The 23,222-nt window shown below is 39.0% G+C and overlaps 1 protein-coding gene across 13 annotated transcripts in view; it reads right to left on the bottom strand.

Annotated features, from left to right (window-relative positions):
- Positions 1-23,222, bottom strand: part of dock7 (dedicator of cytokinesis 7) — a 170,611-nt gene that overhangs the window by 14,919 nt on the left and 132,470 nt on the right. For 7 of the 13 annotated variants that reach the window (XM_043699459.1, XM_043699461.1, XM_043699462.1 and 4 more), the window contains 4 exons: positions 22,703-22,895; positions 16,217-16,360; positions 11,004-11,135; positions 10,728-10,742 (listed from right to left, as the gene is read on the bottom strand). In XM_043699459.1, coding sequence (XP_043555394.1) covers positions 10,728-10,742; positions 11,004-11,135; positions 16,217-16,360; positions 22,703-22,895 — 484 coding nt within the window. Of the gene's footprint in view, positions 1-9,484; positions 9,974-10,727; positions 10,743-11,003; positions 11,136-16,216; positions 16,361-22,702; positions 22,896-23,222 lie in introns of those variants that run through there. The other 6 variants (XM_043699460.1, XM_043699464.1, XM_043699468.1 and 3 more) reach the window with 3 other exon arrangements.

The following is a 23,222-nucleotide window of genomic DNA, read 5'->3' as shown; positions in this document are numbered from 1 at the left end:
TCTCTGTCATTTATCCTCACCTCTGGAATAAGTTCCCTCTCACATTCAACGTCAATCATATACCTTCTAAAAGGTATTTCCTTCCCTCCATCCCAGAAAATTTAATATGGTGGGTATGGTAAACTAAGGGGTGTATGTCAGTGTCATTCTGGAGATAGCTACTGAAAAACATGTGGCCAAAGAAGTGTGAAAACATAACTGAGAAATGCACAATATATTTTGCCCACAGTTGCCACTTGCCAGAACATTTGCAAAAAATGTAATATCAAATGTACTGCTTCTTCCAAAAAGTACTGAAAATTGCTTCCCACTCTTTCTCTCCCAAAATATAGGTCCTCCCTCTTACTCAGAACAGCTTTGCCTCAACATAGCATCTCTCTGAGACATGATGGTGGCATTTATATTCTGCCTTCCTGTAAGTGCTTTGTTGGTATCAATATTTTGCAGGTCCATGCTTTCCTACATACATTACTTCAAAGCAATGATTGATTGGGTTGTGATTACTGTTACGACATTGCATTTTAAATCATTACTAGTGAAATTTAATTCTTTCAATACTAAATGAATACTGTAAATAATATTCAATGTAACACTTTTAACATTCTCCCACAGCTATTGTGAAGGCACTGACCCAACACTGGAGTTTAGTTTCATGAGACCAACATACTTTTTCTTGTCCTACAGCCTACACACTGAGATACCAGTCTGGAGCATCTTTGGTTCTGGGTATCTGCACACTATTATTCATGCTGCTTCCTTCTGATCTCTAAATAAAATGTTTCAATCTCCTAAGAGTCATGGGGTCATACAGCATGGAAACAGACCGCACAGTCCAACTCACCAGCACCAACCAGACATCCCAATCTGACCTAGTCCCATTTACCAGCATTTGGCCCATATCCCTCTAAACACTTCCCATTCATATATACATTCGGATGCTTTTAAATCTTGTAATTGTACCAGCCTCCACCATTTCTTCTGGCAGCTCATTCCAGATATGCACCACCCTCTGCATGAAGAAGTTGCCCCTCAGGTCCTTTTCAAATCTTTCCCTTCTCACCTTAAAACTATGTCTTCTGGTTTTGGATTCTCCCACCAGAGGAAGCTGATCTTGGCTATTCACCTGACCCTTGTCCCTCATGATCTTATAAATCTCTACAAGGTCACCCCTCAGTCTCTGACACTCTAGAGAAGACAGCCCCAGCCTACTCAGCCTCTCCCAAAAGCTCAAACCCTCCAAATCTGGCAACATCTTTGTAAATCTTTTCTCCATCCTCTCAAGTTTAACAACATCCTCCTTATAGAAGAGTGACCAGAATTGTACATATTACTCCAAACGTGGCGTCACCAACGTCCTGTACAATCACATGACACCCCAACTCCTATACTCAATGTTATGATCAATGAAGACAAATATGCCAAACTCCTTCTTCAGTGCTATTACAACTATGTTGTTCGGGCCCATAAACTTTGTAGTATCTAGTGCCTTCAGGTATTTCTTGGTACCATAGAATGAATTGAAGGCTGAGGACTACAGGAAGAGACAGAGATGGATCATCCACTTAGCACTTCTGGTTGAAGTTCTGCCTGAAGAAGGAACCAAATATTTCATCCCTGTCTTTCACACTGAAGCAGAGCTCTATCATTGTAATGGGCAGGGATATTTTTGCAACTTCCTCTTCCTGTTAGTTCTTCAATTGTCTACCACCATTCATAACCGAACGTGGCAGGACTGCAGAATTTATTTCTGATCATTGTGTGCAGGATGATTCACACTACTTCTTTTATTTGGCGTACAAAAATCATACGTTGTAACTTCACCAGTTTCAAACCTCATTTATAGGTGTGCGTGCTGGTGCTTCTCACAGAACAATGACAGATTCCTCAGCTTAATGGCAGAGTGGAGGATAAGCCAAACCATGAGGTTATTTGCTGTCATGGATGAGTAATTTCAGTGCAATGTTGTCAGTAGCTGGAAGCTAGACATCCAATAAACAATTACAATAAGAAGAAGGGATGATATTTTAGAAGGTTCCTCAAGTGAGGCCATATGGTAGAACTTGAAAACAAAAAGGAAGAAGCACATTGTTGTGAGTGTACAATTGATCCCCAAACAGCCAGGGATAGATGAAAGGATAGATATGTAACAGATTTAAGAGAAAGGATTATATTCATTGGAGTTTAAAAGAAAGAAGGGAGATCTCATAGAAACCTATAAAATTCTAACAAGATTATACAGGTTAGACGCAAGAAGGATATTCCCATGGTGTAAGAGTCCAGAACCAGGGGTCATGGTTTAAAGATTAATGTAAACCTTTTAGGATTGAGAGGAAGAGAAATTTATTTACCAGAGAGTGGTGAATCTGTGGAATTTACTGTCAGAGAAAGAAGCTGAGGCCAAAATATTACATATTTTCAAGAAGGAAGTAGATACAGTTCTGGCAGCTAAAAGTTTATAAGGTCACCCCTCAGCCTCCAAGCTCCAGGGAAAATAGCTCCAGCCTATTCAGCCTCTCCCTATAGCTCAACCCTCCAAACCTAGTAATTGTAAATCTTTTCTGCACCCTTCCAAGCTTAACAACATCTTTCCTACAGAAGGGTGACCAGAATTGTACGTAATATTCTAAAAATGGCCTCACTAATGTTCTGTAAAGCCACAGCATGACATCCCAAGTCCTATACTCAATATTATGACCACTGAGACAAGCATGCCAAACACCTTCTTCACCACCTTAGAACATAGAACATAGAACATAGAACAATACAGCACAGAACAGGCCCTTCGGCCCACGATGTTGTGCCGAACTTCTAACCTAGATTAAGTACCCATCCATGTACCTACCCAAATGCCGCTTAAAGGTCGCCAATGATCCCGACTCTACCACTCCCACGGGCAGCGCATTCCATGCCCCAACACTCTCTGGGTAAAGATCCCACCCCTGACATCTCCCCTATACCTCCCACCCTTCACCTTAAATTTATGTCCCCTTGTAACACTCTGTTGTACCCGGGGAAACATGTAGGGGAATGCATCTGGATGGGTTGCTCTTCGGAGGGTCGTTATACACTTGTTGGGACGAAGGGCCTGTTTCCACACTGTAAGTAATCTAATCTAATGTATTATGCATAAGCTAGTACATCATTAACTTTAGACAAGCTTTTGGCACTGTGCATTGTAACAAATCCGTTTTATGCGCACCTGCAGCTTATTCTTTATGTCAATGGACAACCTCACACTTGGCAGGGTTGAACTCCATCTGCCACTCCTCAGCCCAGCTCTGCACTTCACTTTCAAGGAACTTTGCACCTTTACCCCAAGATTTCTTTGTTTGGCAAGGCTCCTCAGGTTGCTATCATTAACTGTGTAAGTTCTGCCATGGTTTGCGCTACAAAAATGCAACATCTCACATTTATCTAAATTAAATTCCGTCTGCACATTGGTTCATCTAATCAAGATCCCATTGTACTCTGAGATAATCTTCTACGCTGTCCACTACACTACCTAGTTTGGTGTCATCTGCAAACTTACTAACCATACCCCCTTTATTCACATCCAAATCATATATATAAATGACAAAAAGCAGTGAAACCAGCACGGATCCTTGAGGCACACCACTACTCAGAGGCCTCCAGTTTGAATAACAACCCTCCACCCACTACCCACTGACTCCCATCTTCAAGCTAATTTTGCATCCAGTTGGCTAGCTCCCCTCGGATCCCATGTGACCTAACCTTACTAACCAATCTACCATGTGGAACCTTGCCAAACGCTTTACTGAATTCCATATGGACAAAGTCTACCACTCTGCCTTTATCAATCTTCCTTGTCACCTCTTCAAAAAATTTAATCAAGTTAGTGAGACATGATTTCCCACCATGCTGACTATCCCCAATCAGTCCTTCCCTTTCCAAATGCATGCAAATCCTGTCCCTCAGAATCCCTTCCAACAACCTACCTATCACAGACATAAGGCTCACCAGTCTATAATTTCTGGCTCTTATATACTGTAACATTCCTTTATTTACATCTGTAAAGGCTACGCTCTTCAGCACCATGTTTAAGATATCTCTCTTTCCTCATGCACATCCTGGACTGGTCTCTTCCCTCTTATTGATTCCAGAGTCACATCATCAGTTACACATATGTATATCACAATGTTTCACATTAGGTAGTACTTTGTCTCTAAGTGGGCATCCTTCACAGGTAAATTTAGAACATGTTTGTGGGATCATCACAGCTGAACCCAATTCTGTCTTTACCCAAAGCCTGTCAATTAGAAACAATTATTCCTGCCCTCTAGTCTACAGGGTTACTGATGTGATGGTGGCTCAGTTGCTAACTCGGGTGAGATAAGATTGCTTAATACATTTTACAGATTGGCCAGAGGATGTTCCTGATGTGGTTTGTATCGACACTGTGCAATCTGTTTGGCAGCTGAGACAAAAATTATTTTTATATTTTAAAAAACTGAAACAAACTTCTCCCTCCAAGAAACCTCAAATGCCTAATTTTGCAGCATTTAAAATACATAAATCACAAAAGATTAAACCATTACAATCCTATTTTTTTTGCTTTTTCTGCTTCAGCAATGGGACGTATACTAAAATTACTGTAATAATGACCGATGCTCCAAACATTTAGCTCTGGTGGTTGCTGGGAGCACAGAAAGAGGTGGTTCAATTGTGTTGAATATCAATGTGTAAGTCTCGAATTTATCAAAAGATAATAATCTAGGCTATACTAATCTGGAAAGTACTATTGGATGAATAGAGTCAATTCTCTCTGAATGATGTTACAGCAATAAAATTCAACAAGTGTCCACTATAGAACTAAAATACAATTCACCAAAAGCTTTGGGTAAGTCTAAATTAAAATAAAATCTTTTAATTGGTAATCCACACCAACATATGCATTGAGAACGAGAAGTACACACAATTGTTAATCAAAAAAATAAAAACCTTTAGAATGTTAACGAATGTTAGAGAATTAGAATATCACAGAGAAATGATTGCTTATCATTCAATATGGATGAGAATGAAAACTAAAATACATAAACTGCTTTGCAAACATGGAACTTTGCCCAATTAATCTATTTTGTATATTTTATATTGACTCATTTTTATGTGAATGCAGCTTTCAAAATGTAATTCCTCTCTCAGCCACATGTCTCTCATTATTTCTGTTTATTTCAATGGGCTGATTTGGAATCTCCATGGAAATGTTTGACACCAGTTCAAAGTCTGTAATCTGCATAATCCTTTTTTCCAGAAAGGCAGAAGGATTAATTTTACATAGATTTCTACTCTTTGGAACTGCATCCTTTTATTTCTTTCATTAATCAGGATTGATACTCACCAGGATTATGCTTCAAGAAAACAACAAGTTGTTGCTAGTCCTTCTGCCACTGAGAGGGCAAGTGAGTAGCCTGTCGCTCTTCTCTGGCACTGCTTTTTCAGTAGTGCATAAGAACCAATGATGTGGCAACAAATCACTGAGAATTTAAAACTGTCTTCACAAAGTACATCAATTTTTAGCATTTTACTTTGATAATGCTGTAGAGTGGGTGAACCAAACTTGTGTCTTTCCATTCTGTCATGTCACATTTGAATTACTATTGTGTATATACTTTAGAAGTGTTTTCGGGTATATACCTTATTCAGTGTAATATTGCCTACATTTTGGCAACACATAGAAAATATACATGCAAATAACAGGCAAGGCAGATTAACAGTGGAATTAGCAACGCAGAACACACAAATCAGCCACAAATCAACACAGGAATAAATACTAAACTTAATGGCAAATTATTTAAAATAATAAAAATTGCAACATGCACGACGTGATACAGAGATCATTTAACAAAACATATTGTGGTATATTCACTCCTGATTTCCCCTTTTATGTAACATGGCATTAAGTACAAATATTTACGGTTAGTCCTCCTCATAGAAGTATTTGAAAGATCTGCTTCTTTGTAAATATGCATGCATAGTTTTGTTAAGGTTAAGTCATGGCTGACTAACCTAATCAGGTTTTTTGATGTGGTCACGAATCATAGAATAGTTAGAATAGAGGAGGCCATTTGGCCCACCATTGTCTACACTAGCTTTCTGAAAAACAATTCGGCTAGATTCCCAGCCCGCTCCACTTTCCTTTCCCTGTGCTGCTGTACGTTTTCTCCCTTCAGGTGGTTATATAAATTTTGTCTGAAAGCCATGACTGAATCTGCCTCTACCACCTCTCAAGCAGTACATTACAGATCACAAGACCATAACACTCAGGAGCAGAAGTAGGCCATTCAACCCATCAAGTTTTCTCTTCCATTCAATGATATCATGGCTGATCTGATAATCCTCAACTTCACTTTCCTGTTTTTACAACACAACCCTTGAATTCTTGATTAAAAATCAGTCTATATCAGCCTTAGATACACTTAATGATCGAGCCTCAAATGCCCGCTGTGGTAAAGGATTCCACAAATTCACTAACATCTGAGAAAAAAAAATTATTTTCATCTGTCCTAAATGGTGACCCCTTATTCTGTGATAACATCCTCTGATCCTAGACTCTCCCACAAGGGGAAAAAACCTTTCTGCATCTACAGCATCAAATCTCCTAAGAATCTGGTAGGTTTCAATAAGGTCACCTCTCATTCTTCAAAATCCCAATGGGTACAGGCTATACCTACTCAATCTGTCCTCATGAGACAGTCCCTCCAATCCTGGGAGCAGCCTCATGAACGATCACTGACGGCCTCCATTGCCAGATTATCATTCCTTAGATAAAAGGCCCAAAACTGTTCAGAGTCTTCCAACTGTGCCTTTGCATAGTTTTAGCAACATTTTAGCAAAGGTTTCCTACTGTTATAGTCCATTTCTTTTGAAATAAAAGCCAACAATCTATATGCCCTCTCTATCACCCACTGAACATTAACTTTAGATTTCTGAGATTCATGGACGAAGACTCCCTAGAACTTTTATTCTGTAACTTTCTGCAGCCCAATCCTCATGAGTCTTTGCAAAAATAAGAATTTCCCTCATGTACCACTGCTTCTTTTCCCAATCATTTTGAATCATTGCCACCAGTTTTTGATCCACCCATCAGTTACTATCTACTTTGTCCAGACATTTCATAATTTTCAACCCCTGCATCAAATCTCTTCTCGACCTGCTATTTTGTAAATAGAACAGCATAGCTATTCCAATCCAGCCATCTATCACTCATCCCTGAAGACGTTACCTGAAATTTTGTCAGGCCTTTTCTGAACCCTTCACACATTTCCTAAAGTACTGAGACCAGAATTAGAAACAATGCTGTTGGTGAGGCTGTCATTCTTTTATAAAGATCCATTGAAATCTTCCTCATCTTGTCCTTTAAACCTCTGTTTTTAAAGCCAAGGGTCCTACATGCCTTTATAACTACTTCCCAAACTTGTCCTGACATCTTGATAAGTGAGTATCAAAGGTCCACATGGATGTCCAGAAGGCATTCAATAAGACTACAGACAACAAGTATTAGACAAAATGGGTGTGCAAAGATTTGGAGGTAGTCTTTTCGTTGGCAACTAAATGTAAGAGGCAGAGAACAGGAAGAAATAATTTATTCTCGAATTAATGAGATGTGGTAAATGGTCTTCCTTAGGGATATGCCTCATCTTTTCACTATTTATTGACGATTCACAATAAGATAGTGAATGAAGAAATAAAGAAAGATGACTCTATTCTGTTAGGTGCAACATCATGTCATGTAGATTTTGCAGTAAGTTATGGACAAATTAGGGGAGTAATCAAAATTAAGGCGGAGCAAGTTTAATATGTGCACGTGTAAGGCCATCCACTATGGCCTCAATACAAATATTTTCGAAAGGGCAAGAAATAGGACAGTAAAAGAGGGTAAAGATTTGGAAGTCTAATTCAATATCATTAAAAACTGGTAAGCATGTACAAAAAGCAATCAAGAAGTTAATTAAATGCTGCCTTTATCTCAAAGGGATTGGAATACAAATGAAAGGAAATTATCCTTAGTCACATACAGTATTGGCTCAACACAACAGGATCAAAAGACAGACTGAACAAATTTAACTTTGTATTTCCTTCACAGAAGATTGAAGGATGATCTGATTGAGATGTTGAAGTTGTTAAGAAAAACTGAGATGGCTCATGCTGCAAAAATGTAGCGGCGTGATCTTAAAAAAGGTAAAGTTAGGCTAAGAGTGAAACCAGAAAGCATTTCTTCATACAAAGTGGAGAACAAGAACTCTTCTTCAAAAATCCAAGAATGCTCTAATAATTGGAGCTTTTGAGACTGAAACAGATTCTGGTGGGTAAGGATGTGGAGCAATGGTGGACAAAGAGAAATAAAGTGTTGATCAGCACAGCTTAATTAAATGGCAAAACAAGTTCAAGAGATTGAATGGTCTACTCCGATTTCACATCTCTCAGAAACTTTGTTTGCAATTCCTGTTGTTATCTAAGCAAATGTAGCACCCATTCTGCATACCTATCCTCGGCACATTAATGTGATGAACTGATGCTGATTTGATTTTTGTGATTTCAGTTCAGTGGAATCAAGGTGGAATTAGGAATTTGCAAATGCATGGATTTCATAAGAAAATGTTGTTCCTGAGACAAATGTCAGCAGAACAATGGAAGTTATTCTGCTTTTCTTTTAAGAATACCCCAGGTTCATGGGTGTCAAATATTCCTGTTCATGTATCCAAAATATGAATGACATTATCATCCCAATTTTCATATAACTTTCAATGAGGGAATGCTTATTCTTCCTGTGCAAAGTGACAGAGAGTATCAGTTTTGGGATTTCTAAAATTCCATACTCCTGAGTGGTGGGGTGACTGCACCTCAACAAGCACAAGCAAAATATTACCAGGAGACAGCAGGAAGTTCTCATCCTTCTCAACGCAATTTCCATCACTGGCCCTTTCCATTTTCAACAATACTTCAAGGTGAGAACTAATCCTGGCAGCAGCTTCCTTCTGATCGGGGATTATGTAGAGACAGGTAGCAAATAAAAAGGGTCCAAGAGCAAATCCCTTATTTGACTGAATTATTGAACGATAATCCAAACTGGAGACCTCCTAACTGTGTGGACAATAGTTATACTAAGCTGACAAGACAGCCACTGCAATAGGAACAGACTTTCTCTTTTCAGTTGCTGGTGAACACTGAGGGTGTGCCTGAAATCTTTAAGTGACCAAACTCTGCAACTACAAGTGGATTCAATCCAATTAGGCATAATATACTTTGGTTATGTTGTGATGATTTCTACTCAATAGGAAACTCAGTTCTTTGGTTCACAGGCATTACGATGTTTTGGGCAATAATCGTTCACTCATAAGTTAACCAAAATGTGGCAAATGCAGGATATCTACATAGTGATTTAGACATTATAAAACACAGCTTAAATCTAGTGAACTCCACCTGTTTTATTTGGAGCTTCAATTGTGAATTCACACTTACAGATAAGTCTTTCACATATTAAACTTCACAGGGGACATATTCATTTTTACCAATTCTGGTTAACAAGCTTTTGTACAGCAATTAAAGACTTATTGGCAGGGCTCCAATTCAACCTTAATTGAGTACAGTTTAAAGCTAGCCTACAGTATTCTAAACTAAATACTGTTCAATAATCACATAAAATAGAAAGGATGTGGCCTAGGCTAGGGTGGTATTGACCTGCCAAAATTTGCAGAACATGTAATGTTCAAAGCTTATGGGACTGAACAAATTGGAGTGAATTTTGCAGAATTATTAAAAATATTTAGTCATATAAGACAACGATCTTGATCCCAATAAAATAAATGTTCGTGTATGGGTTGAATGATAAAATCAAAGATTTCTCCCACAGGAGAAAACAGAAGGTGTGTGACTGACATCAAATTGTAATTTCTTTCCCCAAAACAAAATGTCATCGAATGCATCAGGCGTCACAATAGGTCAACAAAGTGGAAAACTTACCACAATAAGATAGTTATAAAAGCAGGAGGAAGGGGTCAGCATCAGGGCGAGAGAGAGAGAGAGAGAGGGAAAGAGAGAGAGAAAGGAGAAAACATAAATTACTTGAAAAGGGCAGGGATTATTGAAACAAAAAAAGCTACAATTCTGGCAATAAAAATAAATTTTTAAAGACAGCAGCTATTAGCTCCACTCTAAACATCACAGCACAGCGTGCACTAAGCAGTATAAAAGGGATAGCATACTCAGCACATCACAAGATAAATGATGGAGGAAGTAGTGGAGATCAACATTAATCACAACTGGAGAGGTAAACAGGCTAGGGAGATACTTTACCATGCAATGTTGCAATGTGTGACTTGTGAACAATGGACACAAATAATTGCATTGAGAAAAACATGTACAAACTAAGACTAATAAAATAAAGAAAACCTTACTGCTAGTAGCTGTGAGAGGCAAATACATGTTGGTGAAACAAACATAATTAAAAGCTAGTGATAATGGAAGTGACTCATTCACAGGACTCTTCATTAGTGAGAAAATGTCTATTTACAAGTACCGACTGTGAGATCTGTTTATCTCAAAGCATTTCGCATGACCATGGCAGAAAAATCTTACAATTCTGCGGCCAAAGGAAATGGCTTCGTAGCCAGACAATACAGAACACCCACAGCCAGTACAGATGGGCAAAGCATTGGCATGAATCTTACATTAAACATTAGTGTTCCAACATCAACAGAAATAACACCTACCTCCCAGCCAGTGCTCTGTATAACAGAAAGTAGAGTCGTGTCAAGAAATTACACAACAAAAAAGATCCTGTAATGTTTGGGTCAGGTGCAAGAAGAAAAGCATGCAGACGCAACTTTAAATAAGCACTTTTTACATATTATTTTCAAGGATACACTGAATTCTAACAGCAAAAAACAGAACTAGTCAACTTTAAGAAAATAATCTAAAATCAACTATCCATCTATTAAAGAGAATATTTGAAATTAAATTTAAATGAAGTGTGTGAAATAAATTACCTGATGGACTATCTTGCTGAAAGCATCTTGGAGTTTACCATGAATAGTTGCCAGTTTTTTTGCATCACGATTAGCCTCATGGATTGGAATAAGAACTTTGTAAACTTCATTAACTGCCTCATACATTCCAGCCTGTTAAAAGTCCAAAATTGTGCAACAAGTGAAAAACAGAAAATTCAGATTCCTGCTCAGTTATGCTACCAAAGGTAGCGACAACCAATTGATAACTTACAAAACCTCAGACAGCAAGTATCGACATCTCATTTCACCATACACCCACCTGTTCTGTCCTAATATTTATACAGTGGGTTCCCTAATTACGAACATCTGACTTATGAACGTCATACTTACAAGCGCAATCCCAAATAGGAATGTAATTTTAAAGATCCATCGCACAAACATTTCCTCTACATAATAAATCCTCTAAACATAAGTTTATCCTGTGTTGTGTTCTGACTTGCCTACAAAATGACTTGCAAATGGACTTGACAATAGTATTACCCACAGATACTTGGTAGGCTAATGATTGTAACTTGAGCACAAATGCACACTCAAATCTAATGAATGGCTGACTGGAATCAGCATATTCAGAACTTCTGCTGAATACGATGCTTCCTGTCACATTTCTAATATCTCCTACTTTAATTCAAGACTTCAGAGGATTCTAGTGAATTAACTAAGTAGTTACTCAAAAAACGTCATACTAAATACATAGTCTGGAGTAGCTATTAAACTGGAGGAGGAAGTGAGGACTGCAGATGCTGGAGATCAGAGCTGAAAATGTGTTGCTGGAAAAGTGCAGCAGGTCAGGGAGCATCCAAGGAACAGGAGAATCGACGTTTCGGGCATAAGCCTTCTTCAGGCTTACTGTCAATTCTATCAATGCAATCTTCCAATCATAGAATTGGGTACAAATCTGTTTTCATAACTGTATTTATCTTTCTATAATCAATAAAAATGTCAGCTTGATCCATCTGGTTTCAGAACCAACACAATTAATGAACTCCAGTGATTTTGACTAGGATCAATCAAGTGGCCCGCAAGTATGTTTCCACCTGAGCTAGTTTTTCAGGATTTTACTGATAAGGATGTCATTTTATCAAAGCTGACTCTGCTACATCCACATCATGTCTGGTTAGTACATCCAGGTATATCTCAACAGATTACTGCATACTTTCTCAGTAAGACTCTCCCATTGCCTATTCTCCAAATATGAGAACACAATGTCTAACTGCCCTAATATTTCTGTGTTAGCCAATCAAATTGCCAGAAGTTCACTTTGAGAACTGTCTACCTCTCCTATTTCACCTTCATTACCTCTGTCATTTTCGACTCCTCTTACCACTTGACACATTTGCTCTTCTTTATCCTTTTCTACACATGAAATTTTTTCAGCATGTTAATGTGACATTGATTCTTCTTCCTCCAATCAGGGATACTTATTATATGCCACTTTATTAAACATTCTAGCTACTTTATACAGACCACTGAAGGTTCCCCCTTTAAAGATGACAACACCAATACTTCAACTCCCACCTGAAGCACATTAGTTGCTCAATGTTTATCTTCCTAGTCTATCATTTTCACCTGTGGAATGTTTAAATGTCCCTGTGCCACTCTACATGCTCCTGCGAGTCTTTCTAGAAACAGGGACCTATAATCCAACATTCAGTATTCATCTTTCTCATTCAAGAATTTCTCCCTAACTAATTTTAATGGAGCTCTAGTCTCATGATCACAAACTAATTCAAATGAGGTAAATCCAGTAGATTAATTTGGAGAACATCTGGTAACAAATAATTTAAAAATCTAACCCTTATCCCAACCCTGTGGATATTCTTGACATTATGCCTTAATCATGGTTTTGAGTCTGATCGTACCTCTCAAAAGCTCCTTGATTATGTAGACCACTTGATTAACCGCTATACTCATGGTCTCATAGGCGCTGGTTAATAAAAAGTTTGCTTTATCTATAAATATGAAGATATACTGAGGTCCTGTTTACACTTTTGGCAATGGTCGTACACAATCCGCTATCATGTATCTAAATTGTTCTTCAAAAGCTGATATAGGTATCAAAGGTAAAAAAATAAAAATTACAAGTCAAAAAATCAAAAACAAAACAAAACGATCTTTACACTTTGCCTGATACAAAAAAAATGGATTAACAGGAATTTTGAACATGATTCTAATTAGTAGGTGCATTTCTGGAGACAAAACCAATTTTGACTTTTACAAATGTATAACCATCTAATATATAGCTACCAGAGATAATCATTTACTGTTCAATAAATGAACTTCGCGTTTTCTGTAGGATATTTTTGGATTACATCGGATATGAGGCACAGAGGCAGAAAATTCAAACATCCAGTACAAGACAACATTTACACTTCACATAAGACCATAAAACTTGAGAGCAGAAGTAAGCCATACAGCTCATTGAGTCTGCTCCATCATGCAGCGAGATCATGGATGAACTGACAGTCCTCAACTCCACTTTCATGACTTTTCCTTACAACCCTTGATATACTTATTGATGAAAAATCTATCTATTTCAGCCTTGAATAACAACACAGTCTGACAGCCCTCTGCGGTAAAGAATTCCACAAATTCACCATCCTCGGACAGAAGGAAGCTTTCCTCTAATCTGTCTTAAATGTACGACCATGTTGTCTGAGATTGTGTCCTCTAGTCCAAGACTCACCCATGAGGGGAAACAACCTTTCCACATTTAGCCTGACAAGTCCCTCAGAATCTTGTATTTTTCAAAAAGGTCCCTCTCATTCTTCTAAATTCCAATAAGTACAGACTCAACGTACTTAGTTTCTCCTCATAAAACAGTCCCACCATACGTGGGATCAGCCTCGTAAACCTTCTCTGGACTACCTCCAAAGGCAGGATATCTTTTCTTAGATAAGGTGCCCAACTAGTTATACTTGTTACCTCCTCAAGGAATTCTTGTAAATTTGACAGGCATGATTGCCCCTTCATTAAGCCGTGTACTCTGCTTGATTACATAATGCATTTCGGAATGCGCTGCAATTACATCCTCTATAATATACTCTAACATTTTCCTAATTACAAGTATTAAGCTATGGTTTTAAGGAAAATAATTATTTACCATTTCTAACACCTCCATATTATTGCCTGCACTATTATCATGCCTGTCCCTTCATGCTCTATTCCTACCAGAGCCTTCCTTTCTTTAGTGACATGCCTGTGAAATATTTTGCCATTTTGTGTTCCTTGATAATTTAATTTTGGAGTTACGCTTTGTCTGCATAACATTATAAGATTCTTTCCTAATCTGATTGTATTCACGCTAATCGTTTGCTGTATCGTCTGTCATCTACCTTGTTAATGGTTGCCTCTTTCTATACCCTCATTTATTCCTTAATGTCTTTATTTGTAATGGAGTTTCACTCGTGTTTAATTTATTCTTTCCTTTCAATGAATTACATTTTTCCTATACTCTGTTGACTGTTTCAATTATTTCTCACTCGTGTTGCACATTTTCTTTTCCCAGTTCTATTCTCAGTACCACACAGTTAGTTTTTCTGTAATCTATTAATGTGGGTTTCATCATAATCCTATACCCTTCTACTGAATCTTAATGCATGTTATATTATAATCACTATTGCCGAGATACTCCCCCTACTTTTTTTTTTAATCTGCTCTACTTCAATACCCATTACGATTCTCAACAGCAAATCCTTCCTACTCGGATTTGTTTTCTTACAAACAGAGTTAGAAAGAGACCTATACATATTGTACTAGTTCCATTCAATTATCTCCTTTACCCATGTCTTCTGTTCAACTAATATCAGGTAGTTAAAATCTACCATTATTATTATTCCATGCTCTTTAACTATCTTCCCCAACATGAATCATCTGTTGATTCCTTGACATGGCAGAATTATGTTGATTTTGAGCAAATATCAGCACACTCAGGGTTGTGAAAAGTGAATTTCAACTAAGAGATAAATTCTAATCCTGAATTCAAAAGTATAAAAATTTGAAATGGACCATATTGATCATGAATTTAACAACATAGACTGGCATCAAACCCAGATGAATTTTGGATACTTCATTGGCAAATAATAAGGCCATCAGGTCAACAATCTAAGGCTGAGTTAAGTAGATTCTTGATAAGGGAGTCAAAGGTATAAAGGGTAGACAGGAAAGTGGAGTTAAGGTCACAATCAGATCAGCAATGGTGAAGCAGTCTCAAGAGATTGAATGGTTTACTCATGCTTCTAATTTCTAAGTTCATTTGATTGTATATTTGTTTCAGGCATGTTGGTCTCTACGTAACGGCGATTTGCACTAACTGCGAGGAGGCTTGACAAAATGATCCTTGGAATGACCTTGCTATCTATTTTTTGGGAGTTAAACCTGAAATGATACAAAAGAGTTCAACAGAGCATCAAAGCAAAAGGGAAACCTATGTTTCTACACTTTGAAATACAGCACATTGGCATAAGAGCACAATGTGCTACCAGAACAAATATTCCTGATGAAGGGCTTTTGCCCGAAATATCGATTTCCCTGCTCCTCGGATGCTGCCTGACCTGCTGTGCTTTTCCAGCACCACTCTAATCTAGACTCTGGTTTCCAGTATCTGCAGTCCTTGTTTTTACCGACCAGACCAAATAGTCTATGCAAGACATGGGCCACTTGTTAAAAGATTTTCCTAACCAAAATTTCACCAACAGGACCAAAGAATGCATCAAATATTGTAATGCTTAATCCTTAGGCAATGGAATCTCATCTCTGCTAGCATCATCAGTAATCAGAAATTAGAAGATCAGGAAGTAAATTACAGAAACAGGTGTTACCTATTGGCCCAAACTGCATAATACATATTGTAGATTGGATTTGTCACTGATACGGGATAAAACTATTCTAACAATATTACAAATGGAGAAAAAGTGAATCATGAAAAGGGGAAGAAAAATGCAGAATGAAAAGTAACTTCAAGTCATCCAATCCATTCTATTTGCACACCATGCAAGGTTCATCCAATAAAGGGGTCTATCTACGTCGTTTACTTTCATGACGGAAACTCTTTGACTACATGCCTCGCTCTCCAAAGCTTGTCAAGTAATACCAATTATTCATTCATTTCTAAATCTCTACTATTCAACACTGCCTGTTGCCCATCATAGATACCATACCAAAGCACAGAGTTGACAAATTGAAATAATACTTACCATTGAAAACAGATCTGCAGCTTGCTCCAACAATCCCACAAGACCCGCCTCTGTGAAATACTTCCCAGAGCAGATTCCTTCCTCATCTGGTGAAAGAACATCGTCTGAAACTGCAGACTCTTCCAAAACATTGAAAGAAATATTCTACAAGAAACCAAATAAAGGTGTAATTACTAAGGACAACATATATTAGATTAGATTAGATTACATTACAGTGTGGAAATATGAACATAAATCTTGTAATTATTAGTCAAAGCAGTGTGGTACATCTTTCATTTATTAAAGTTTCTACTAATGCAACACATAGAAAACAAATGTAGTTATAACAGCTCAACTGCATTATTGTCAAGAGTCACAAATAAAATCAGAGTGGAACTATCAAGTCGGCCTTGTTTCATGGGAATCTTGAGTTTCTTGTCCTCCCACCCGAGGAAACATTTATCTCTATTGCACTGGCATTTTCATGGTTTTCCTTCACTTTATCTTATTAGAGTCGATATGGATGTGAGATTATCTCTGACACTATTATACAACAGTCATGAAATACTCTGTCAAAAATCCAGGGTAAGTAGAGAGAGATGTTAGGATAACCCTGCTTCTAGTGTTAATTTGTTTTTGCTACAACTCCCACATGTGAAAATGTGCATCACAAGTGTATAATACAGCAAAACAGACTGAGAGAGAGAGAGGGAAGCAGAAGAATGAAAAGGACAAATATATCATAAACCAATGCTATAGTTTACAGCATTATAGGATGCGATATCTGCTTGATTTTCAGAACAAAGCAGGCATGTTATCAATATCTGGGCACATCACTCTGATATTGACATGGCAGTGATCCAACAACAGTACATAAAGCCATAGTCACAAGCATACCACTACAAATTTGATTATTCATTAACCTTCTTGGGATCGAGTTTCTGGTAGCTTTACATCTGGATTCTGGCAGAATCAGCTGACCCAGTGAAGAAAAAAGAAATTCTGAGTTACACCTAAAAGCATTTACAGGGGAATCCTACAGGGATTCCCCTGTAAATGGGTGATGCGGGTTATGGTCAAATGCATGGAACATTCAGGTAACACTGGGAGCATCTCGCTCCGTCTTTCACCCTTTTCACAAGCGGTGTGACAGGTTTCTGACTATGTCGCATCCACTTGCCAATTAAGGAGGATTGCTAGTTGTTAAACACTTTGTTAACAGCCCAATATACATCACTGATATTTATCAGTATTGTCAAATAAGCCAAAGCCAATAAAACACAACATAGAAATCAGAGTGTGCACCTGGGAGATTCACCTCTCCACTTGTTCTGAATCCAACATCTCAGCGCACTCTCGATGGACACCAACACACACATCCCATATTCACAAAAATCGGCACCCGTTATGTACCAGGCTCTGAAATCTTTATAGCACATCTCTGATTTTTGTACTTAATGTTGCATGGGCAATTCTCATTGCAGTGAGCTGTAAGGACAATGTGCACTTAGGGACATGCACCCAGTTCACACACAGGACCAGTTAGGTACCAGTCAAGTCAAGGGAGATAACTTTCGTACGGGGGTCCTGACACAGTAAGTATAGGACAGCTTCCAATACCAGTTCATGGCAGGCTCAGGGTGGTCAGACTTAGGATCCTCTCCACAGAAGGAGTGAGTAGCTGAATGTCAGGCAGCCCACGACCCTTCTCAACTCTCTCTGCCTTACTGCAGGCTGTTTTATTCCTGAAATGAGAAAGTGAGTGCCAGCAATGTTACTTTTGATGCAGTTGGAGAGGTGACCCAGATGAGTGAGTAGGCAGCAGTAGGGGGAACATGTTGCAGGAAATAGTAGTACAGCATGATTCTTGATTAGAGATGGAAACATTTGCATAGACAGAGTGAACGTAAGATATCAGAGAGAAGGTGGTGGCACTTACCCTGCTAGAATGGAGACTGCTGTAATTTGGGTGAAAACCTCAGACAAGGCTGATGTATTCTGTATTGTGACCTCCACTGATGTCATAGGGGACAAGGAAGCCCTGCCTCTGAATCACCTCATCAGCAGAACCTCCAGGTCTCTGCCCACATAGCGAGGTGCCCATTTACCCTAGTCTGCCACTTCCAAGGCAACTATCATGAATCTCGTAGGTAGGGCAGCTCAGGATTTTCGATGCTTGTCTGGGTACATTATGGGCTTTCAAATATGGCCGTGCGCCTAAGATACCAGTCTTTTGGCAGATCTCTACTGTATGGCAAATCATTCGGGGAATGGCACATGGTAGGATGGAGTGGAAATCAGATGTGCAGGGCATCATCAGGCAGGATAGGTAATTAAAGTAGCAAAGTTAGTGTGTGAGAGAGAGAGAGAGAGAGAGAGAGAAAACACACTAGGACTTGTGGTGAAAAGCCCTACGAAGAACACAATCAAACTCGGACTTCATCTAAAAACAAAGTAAATTCAGTCTATAATTTCAGGTTTTCTGCTATCTTTAATGCAGATTTAATAGGAAATTTTCTAGATCAGGTCCCACCCATAAAACCAGTTGTGTCACCAGGTCAACAATTCAACTTTCTGCTATACCAGAAAAGCTCAAATTGAAATTATTGTCTTATCAACACATGTACTAACATATTAAATGCATTTATGTATCTATTGGATGTGGACGGATTCACTGGTTGGACCCATCCCAAAGTGCCCTCAAGAAAGTGGTAATGAGCTGTTTTCTTGACCACTGTAGTCCATCTGGTCCACAGTGCTGATAGGGAGGGAGTTTCATGATTTTGACCCAGCGACATTGAAGGAACAGTGAAATAGTTTCAAGTCAGTATGTGGCTTGTAGGGTAATTTGTAGGTGGTGCTGGAAAAGCACAGCCGGTTAAGAAGCAGGAGAGTCAATGTTTCAAGCATACAACTCATCAGGAATGAGGGAGTGGCCCAAGGGGACTGAGAGATAAATGGAGGGAGGTGGGGCTGGGGGAAAGGTAGCTAGGAATGCAACAGGTAGATGAAGGTGGGGATGAAGGTGATAGATCAGAGAGAAGGGTGGAGCAGATAGGTGGGAAGGAAGATGGACACGTAGGACAGTTCAGGAGGGCAGTGCCAAGTCGGAAGGTTGGATCTGGGATAAGGTGGGGGGATGGGAAATGGGGAAACCGGTGAAATCCACATTGATCCCTGTTGTTGGAGGGTTCTGGTGTTGAGTGGCTAGAGTTTGGCAGTGGAGGAGGCTCAGGCCTTGCATGTCCTTGGTGGAGTGGGAGAGGAATTAAAGTGTTCAGCCATAGGGTGGTGGAGTTATTTAGTGCATCTGTCCCAGAGATGCCGCTCTCATCCTTCTAGATGCTAGTTGTCACAGGTTTGGAAGTTGCTGTCTAAGAGGTCTTCGTAAATTTCTGCTGTGCATCTTGTGGGTGGTACAAACTGTTTGCTCCCTGATCATTGTTTACTCTGAATTTGCTAGGTCTCCCTGATGTCATATTTCGTCAAGTGTGGTCTTGATTTCAAAGGTTTTCATTCTCACCTCCCCTTTCAGCTCTTTTGTCCATGTTTGAATCAAAGCTCCAATGAGTTCAGGAGCAAAGTGGCCCCAGCAAAATCCAAAGTTAGCATCCAAGAGGAGGTTATTGTTAAGGAATTTTGAAATACTGCATTCCATCAGGATGTTGTGAAACTTGAAAGGGTTCAGAAAAGATTTACAAGGATGTTGCCAGAGTTGGAGGGATTTAGCTACACTGAGAGGCTGAATACACAGGGACTGTCTTCCCTGGAGCATCAGAGGCTGAGGAGTGACCTTATAGATGTTTATAAAATCATGAGGGGCATAGATAGGATAAATATCCAAAGTCTTTTCCCCAGGGGAGTGAAGTCCAAAACTAGAGGGCATAGGTTTAAGGTGAGATGGGAAAGATTTAAAAGGGACTTAAGAGGATCTTTTTCACGCTGAGGGTGGTGCGTGTATGGAATGAGCTGCCGGAGGAAGTTGTGGAGGCTGGTACAATTACAACATTGAAGAGGCATCTAGATGGCCATATGAATAGGAAGGGTTTCAAGGGATATGGGCCAAATACTAGCAAATGGGACTAGAGTAATTTAGGATATCTGGTCGACGTGGATGATTTGGACCTAAGGATCGGTTTCCATGCTGTACAGCTCTATGACTGAGTGCTGTTTGATTGCAATGATGAGGAACCCTTCCATCATTTTATTGATAGCTGAGAGTAGACTGACAGGGTGGTAATTGACTGGGTTGGATTTGTCCTGCTTTTGTGAACTTGGACATACCTGAGCAATTTTCCACATGGATGTGTAGATGCTACTGTTGTAGCTGAACTGGAACAGTTTGGTTAGGGCCACAATAAGTTCTGGAGCACATATCTTCAGCTCAATTGCTGGAATATTGTCAGGGCCTATAGACTTTGCAGTAACCAGTGCCTTCAACTGTTTCTTTATAACATGTTTGATGAAGAAACTCACTAGTATAGCAACAAAAATAATAAATGATTGAGCGCACTTTTTGTTAAAGTAGTCATGTTTTAAAATGTAGTTATAAACAGAAGGCGGATTCAGAACTTATGAAACGTACAATTTTTGTGATCAACCTCTTTTTTGCTGTTTTAATAAAACAGCAACTGGTTAGGTACATCACAGAATTTCTTTTAGTTCAAAGAAAGAAGAGAAAAATAAACAACACTTTTTTTTATATTGTCCGATGATACTGTTTCATGAAAGAGTTTGCAAGTTTGGTGTCACTTTAGACCTCGAGATGAGCTTCCAAGCAAAAATCAATGGCATCAGTAAGATTGCTTATTTTTGATTTTGCAACATCCCTGAGTTGTTCTAGTGCTGAACATCTCATCCATGCTTTTGAGACTTGCAATCTTGTCTATTTAGATTCACAGAATTGTTCTGATCCTTGAGGACGCCATTCGGCAGATTCTTGTCTCTACACATTTCAACTTAATGTCAATCTCCTGATTTTCCCCATAGCACTGCATGTTAGCTCTATTTAAATAATCATCAAAAACACTCTTGAATCGGACCTGACTCCACATTTCCAGGCAGTATTCCACATCCTAACACTTCATTGTGTAACATTGCTTTTTTTCACCTCACATTCGCTTCTTCAGCAAACTTTAAAACTGTGCCCTCTGATTTCCGATCCTTTTGAATGGGAATGGTTTCTTCCTATTGTCCAATTCATTCATGATTTTGAAAATTTCTATCAAATCTCTTCAGTTCTTCTCTCCAAGGTCCTTATAACTGAAGTCTTTCTCGTCAATTTCTCCTGTGAAATCACTTTCCACATTCAACCCCTTGAGATCAACACTTGCATCAATACAGCTTGCATTATCAATATGTATTATGAAATTGTTCTTCTGTGCTTCATCACTTTAAATAACTGAAAAGGAGAGGTTCAGATGCTGTGTATATTGGACCCAATCACTCCTGAACATCCTCAACATTGATCCAGAATCTCAGACCATGAACTCTTAACAAAATAGCATGTCCCAACACACATCTGAAATGCTCTGAATAAAAGTCAGTCACTCAAGACTCTCCCAAATAGGTCCACAGAACTTAACTGTAAAGTAGAACCATGAAACCAATCTGTCCTCCCTTAAGTAATCCAAACAGATGATTGTTTCATACCAGCTAATGGAAAACAGAAAGCAAAATAATTTTGATAATCAGAAAATGTGAATGAATGATAATGCACGAGGCAAGATTTAAAAAAATGTTAATGCAAGTTTGTAATGGGGGAAGGGAGGCATGTGCAGGAGGGCTCCACATCTGCAGACATTTATTCCTTCTGAGGTACAACCATCTGCTGTGAGTAATTTCTGTGCAGGGGATGCAGCTTCCTGTATATGAGGTGATATCTGACTGACTCACAACAGAAACGCTCACATTTGGATTTTATCCATTGTTCCAAATAATGTCATATTCGTGAGCATTATTAACTAATTTCAACCAGGACCATGCAGCAACCATCAAGTTGAGACTAGGTATTTCTCTGTGCTAAAGGGGATGAAAAATCAACGGACTGAAAGGTGAAGACTGAATAACAAAACTCCTTCTACAGCAAGAGGAATGTGAATTATGCATAACCCACTTGTCAGGGTGATTCCTTTTGGATTGTTCTGAACATATGTATGGAAGTGAAATTTCTCTGTTAGGGTTGGATTGCCAGCATTGTATTACAACATCGGTGTCTGTGCTGCTTAGACGGTAAAGGCATATTACATGCAGGCTGATGATTACATAGAAGTTGCTGTGCAGAAGCATGGGCGTTTGGTCCAAGCTTCTATGCCTTTATTAATTGTCCACAAAAGCCTGCTCCCACTGAACTTCATCTAACCCTGTCTTCAACATATCCTTCTCTTCCTTTCTTTGAATAGGGTTTCCCTTTCAGAGGAAGCAAAAATCATGTTACAATTCCATATTCAATATAATATACACAAAATAAACAGAAAAGAAATATGACAATAACTTACAAACTCCTACCTGAAAAGTTACACATCCTACAGGAAGATACTTGCGATCTTCCAACATACTTAAGTACTCTGCCACTAAAGCTGCTGAATGAACAAGGCACTGTGCTGCTTCAGCACGATTGCTCTTCTCTGAATGTTTTCCAGCCATGTTTTGGAGCCAGGTTAGCCGCAGATCTGGTGATGTCTGGTATCCTTTAGCAATTCTTCGAGGAGCAAATGGAAAACAGAATTACCAATCATTGATAAGCATCCAGTCTGAAATTTAAGTTATTGCCAGTACACTGATTTACCTTTCCTTCTTCTCCCATCCCACCAATGCCCATCCCTAAAGGTTCTTCTTCCTCTCTTGAAGATGTTGCCTCATCTCAACATTCGTTGTATCCATTGCTCCCGATGTGGTCTCCTCTACATTGCGGAGACTGGACACCTCCTAGCAGAGTGCTTTAGGGAACATCACTGGGACACCCGCACCAATCAACCATACTGCCCTGTGGCCCAACATTTCAACTCCCCCTCCCACTCAGCCGAGG

Source organism: Chiloscyllium plagiosum, chromosome 11 (genome assembly GCF_004010195.1).
Source record: "Chiloscyllium plagiosum isolate BGI_BamShark_2017 chromosome 11, ASM401019v2, whole genome shotgun sequence".
Lineage (NCBI taxonomy): Eukaryota > Metazoa > Chordata > Chondrichthyes > Orectolobiformes > Hemiscylliidae > Chiloscyllium > Chiloscyllium plagiosum.
This window is presented reverse-complemented; position numbering and strand designations above follow the sequence as displayed.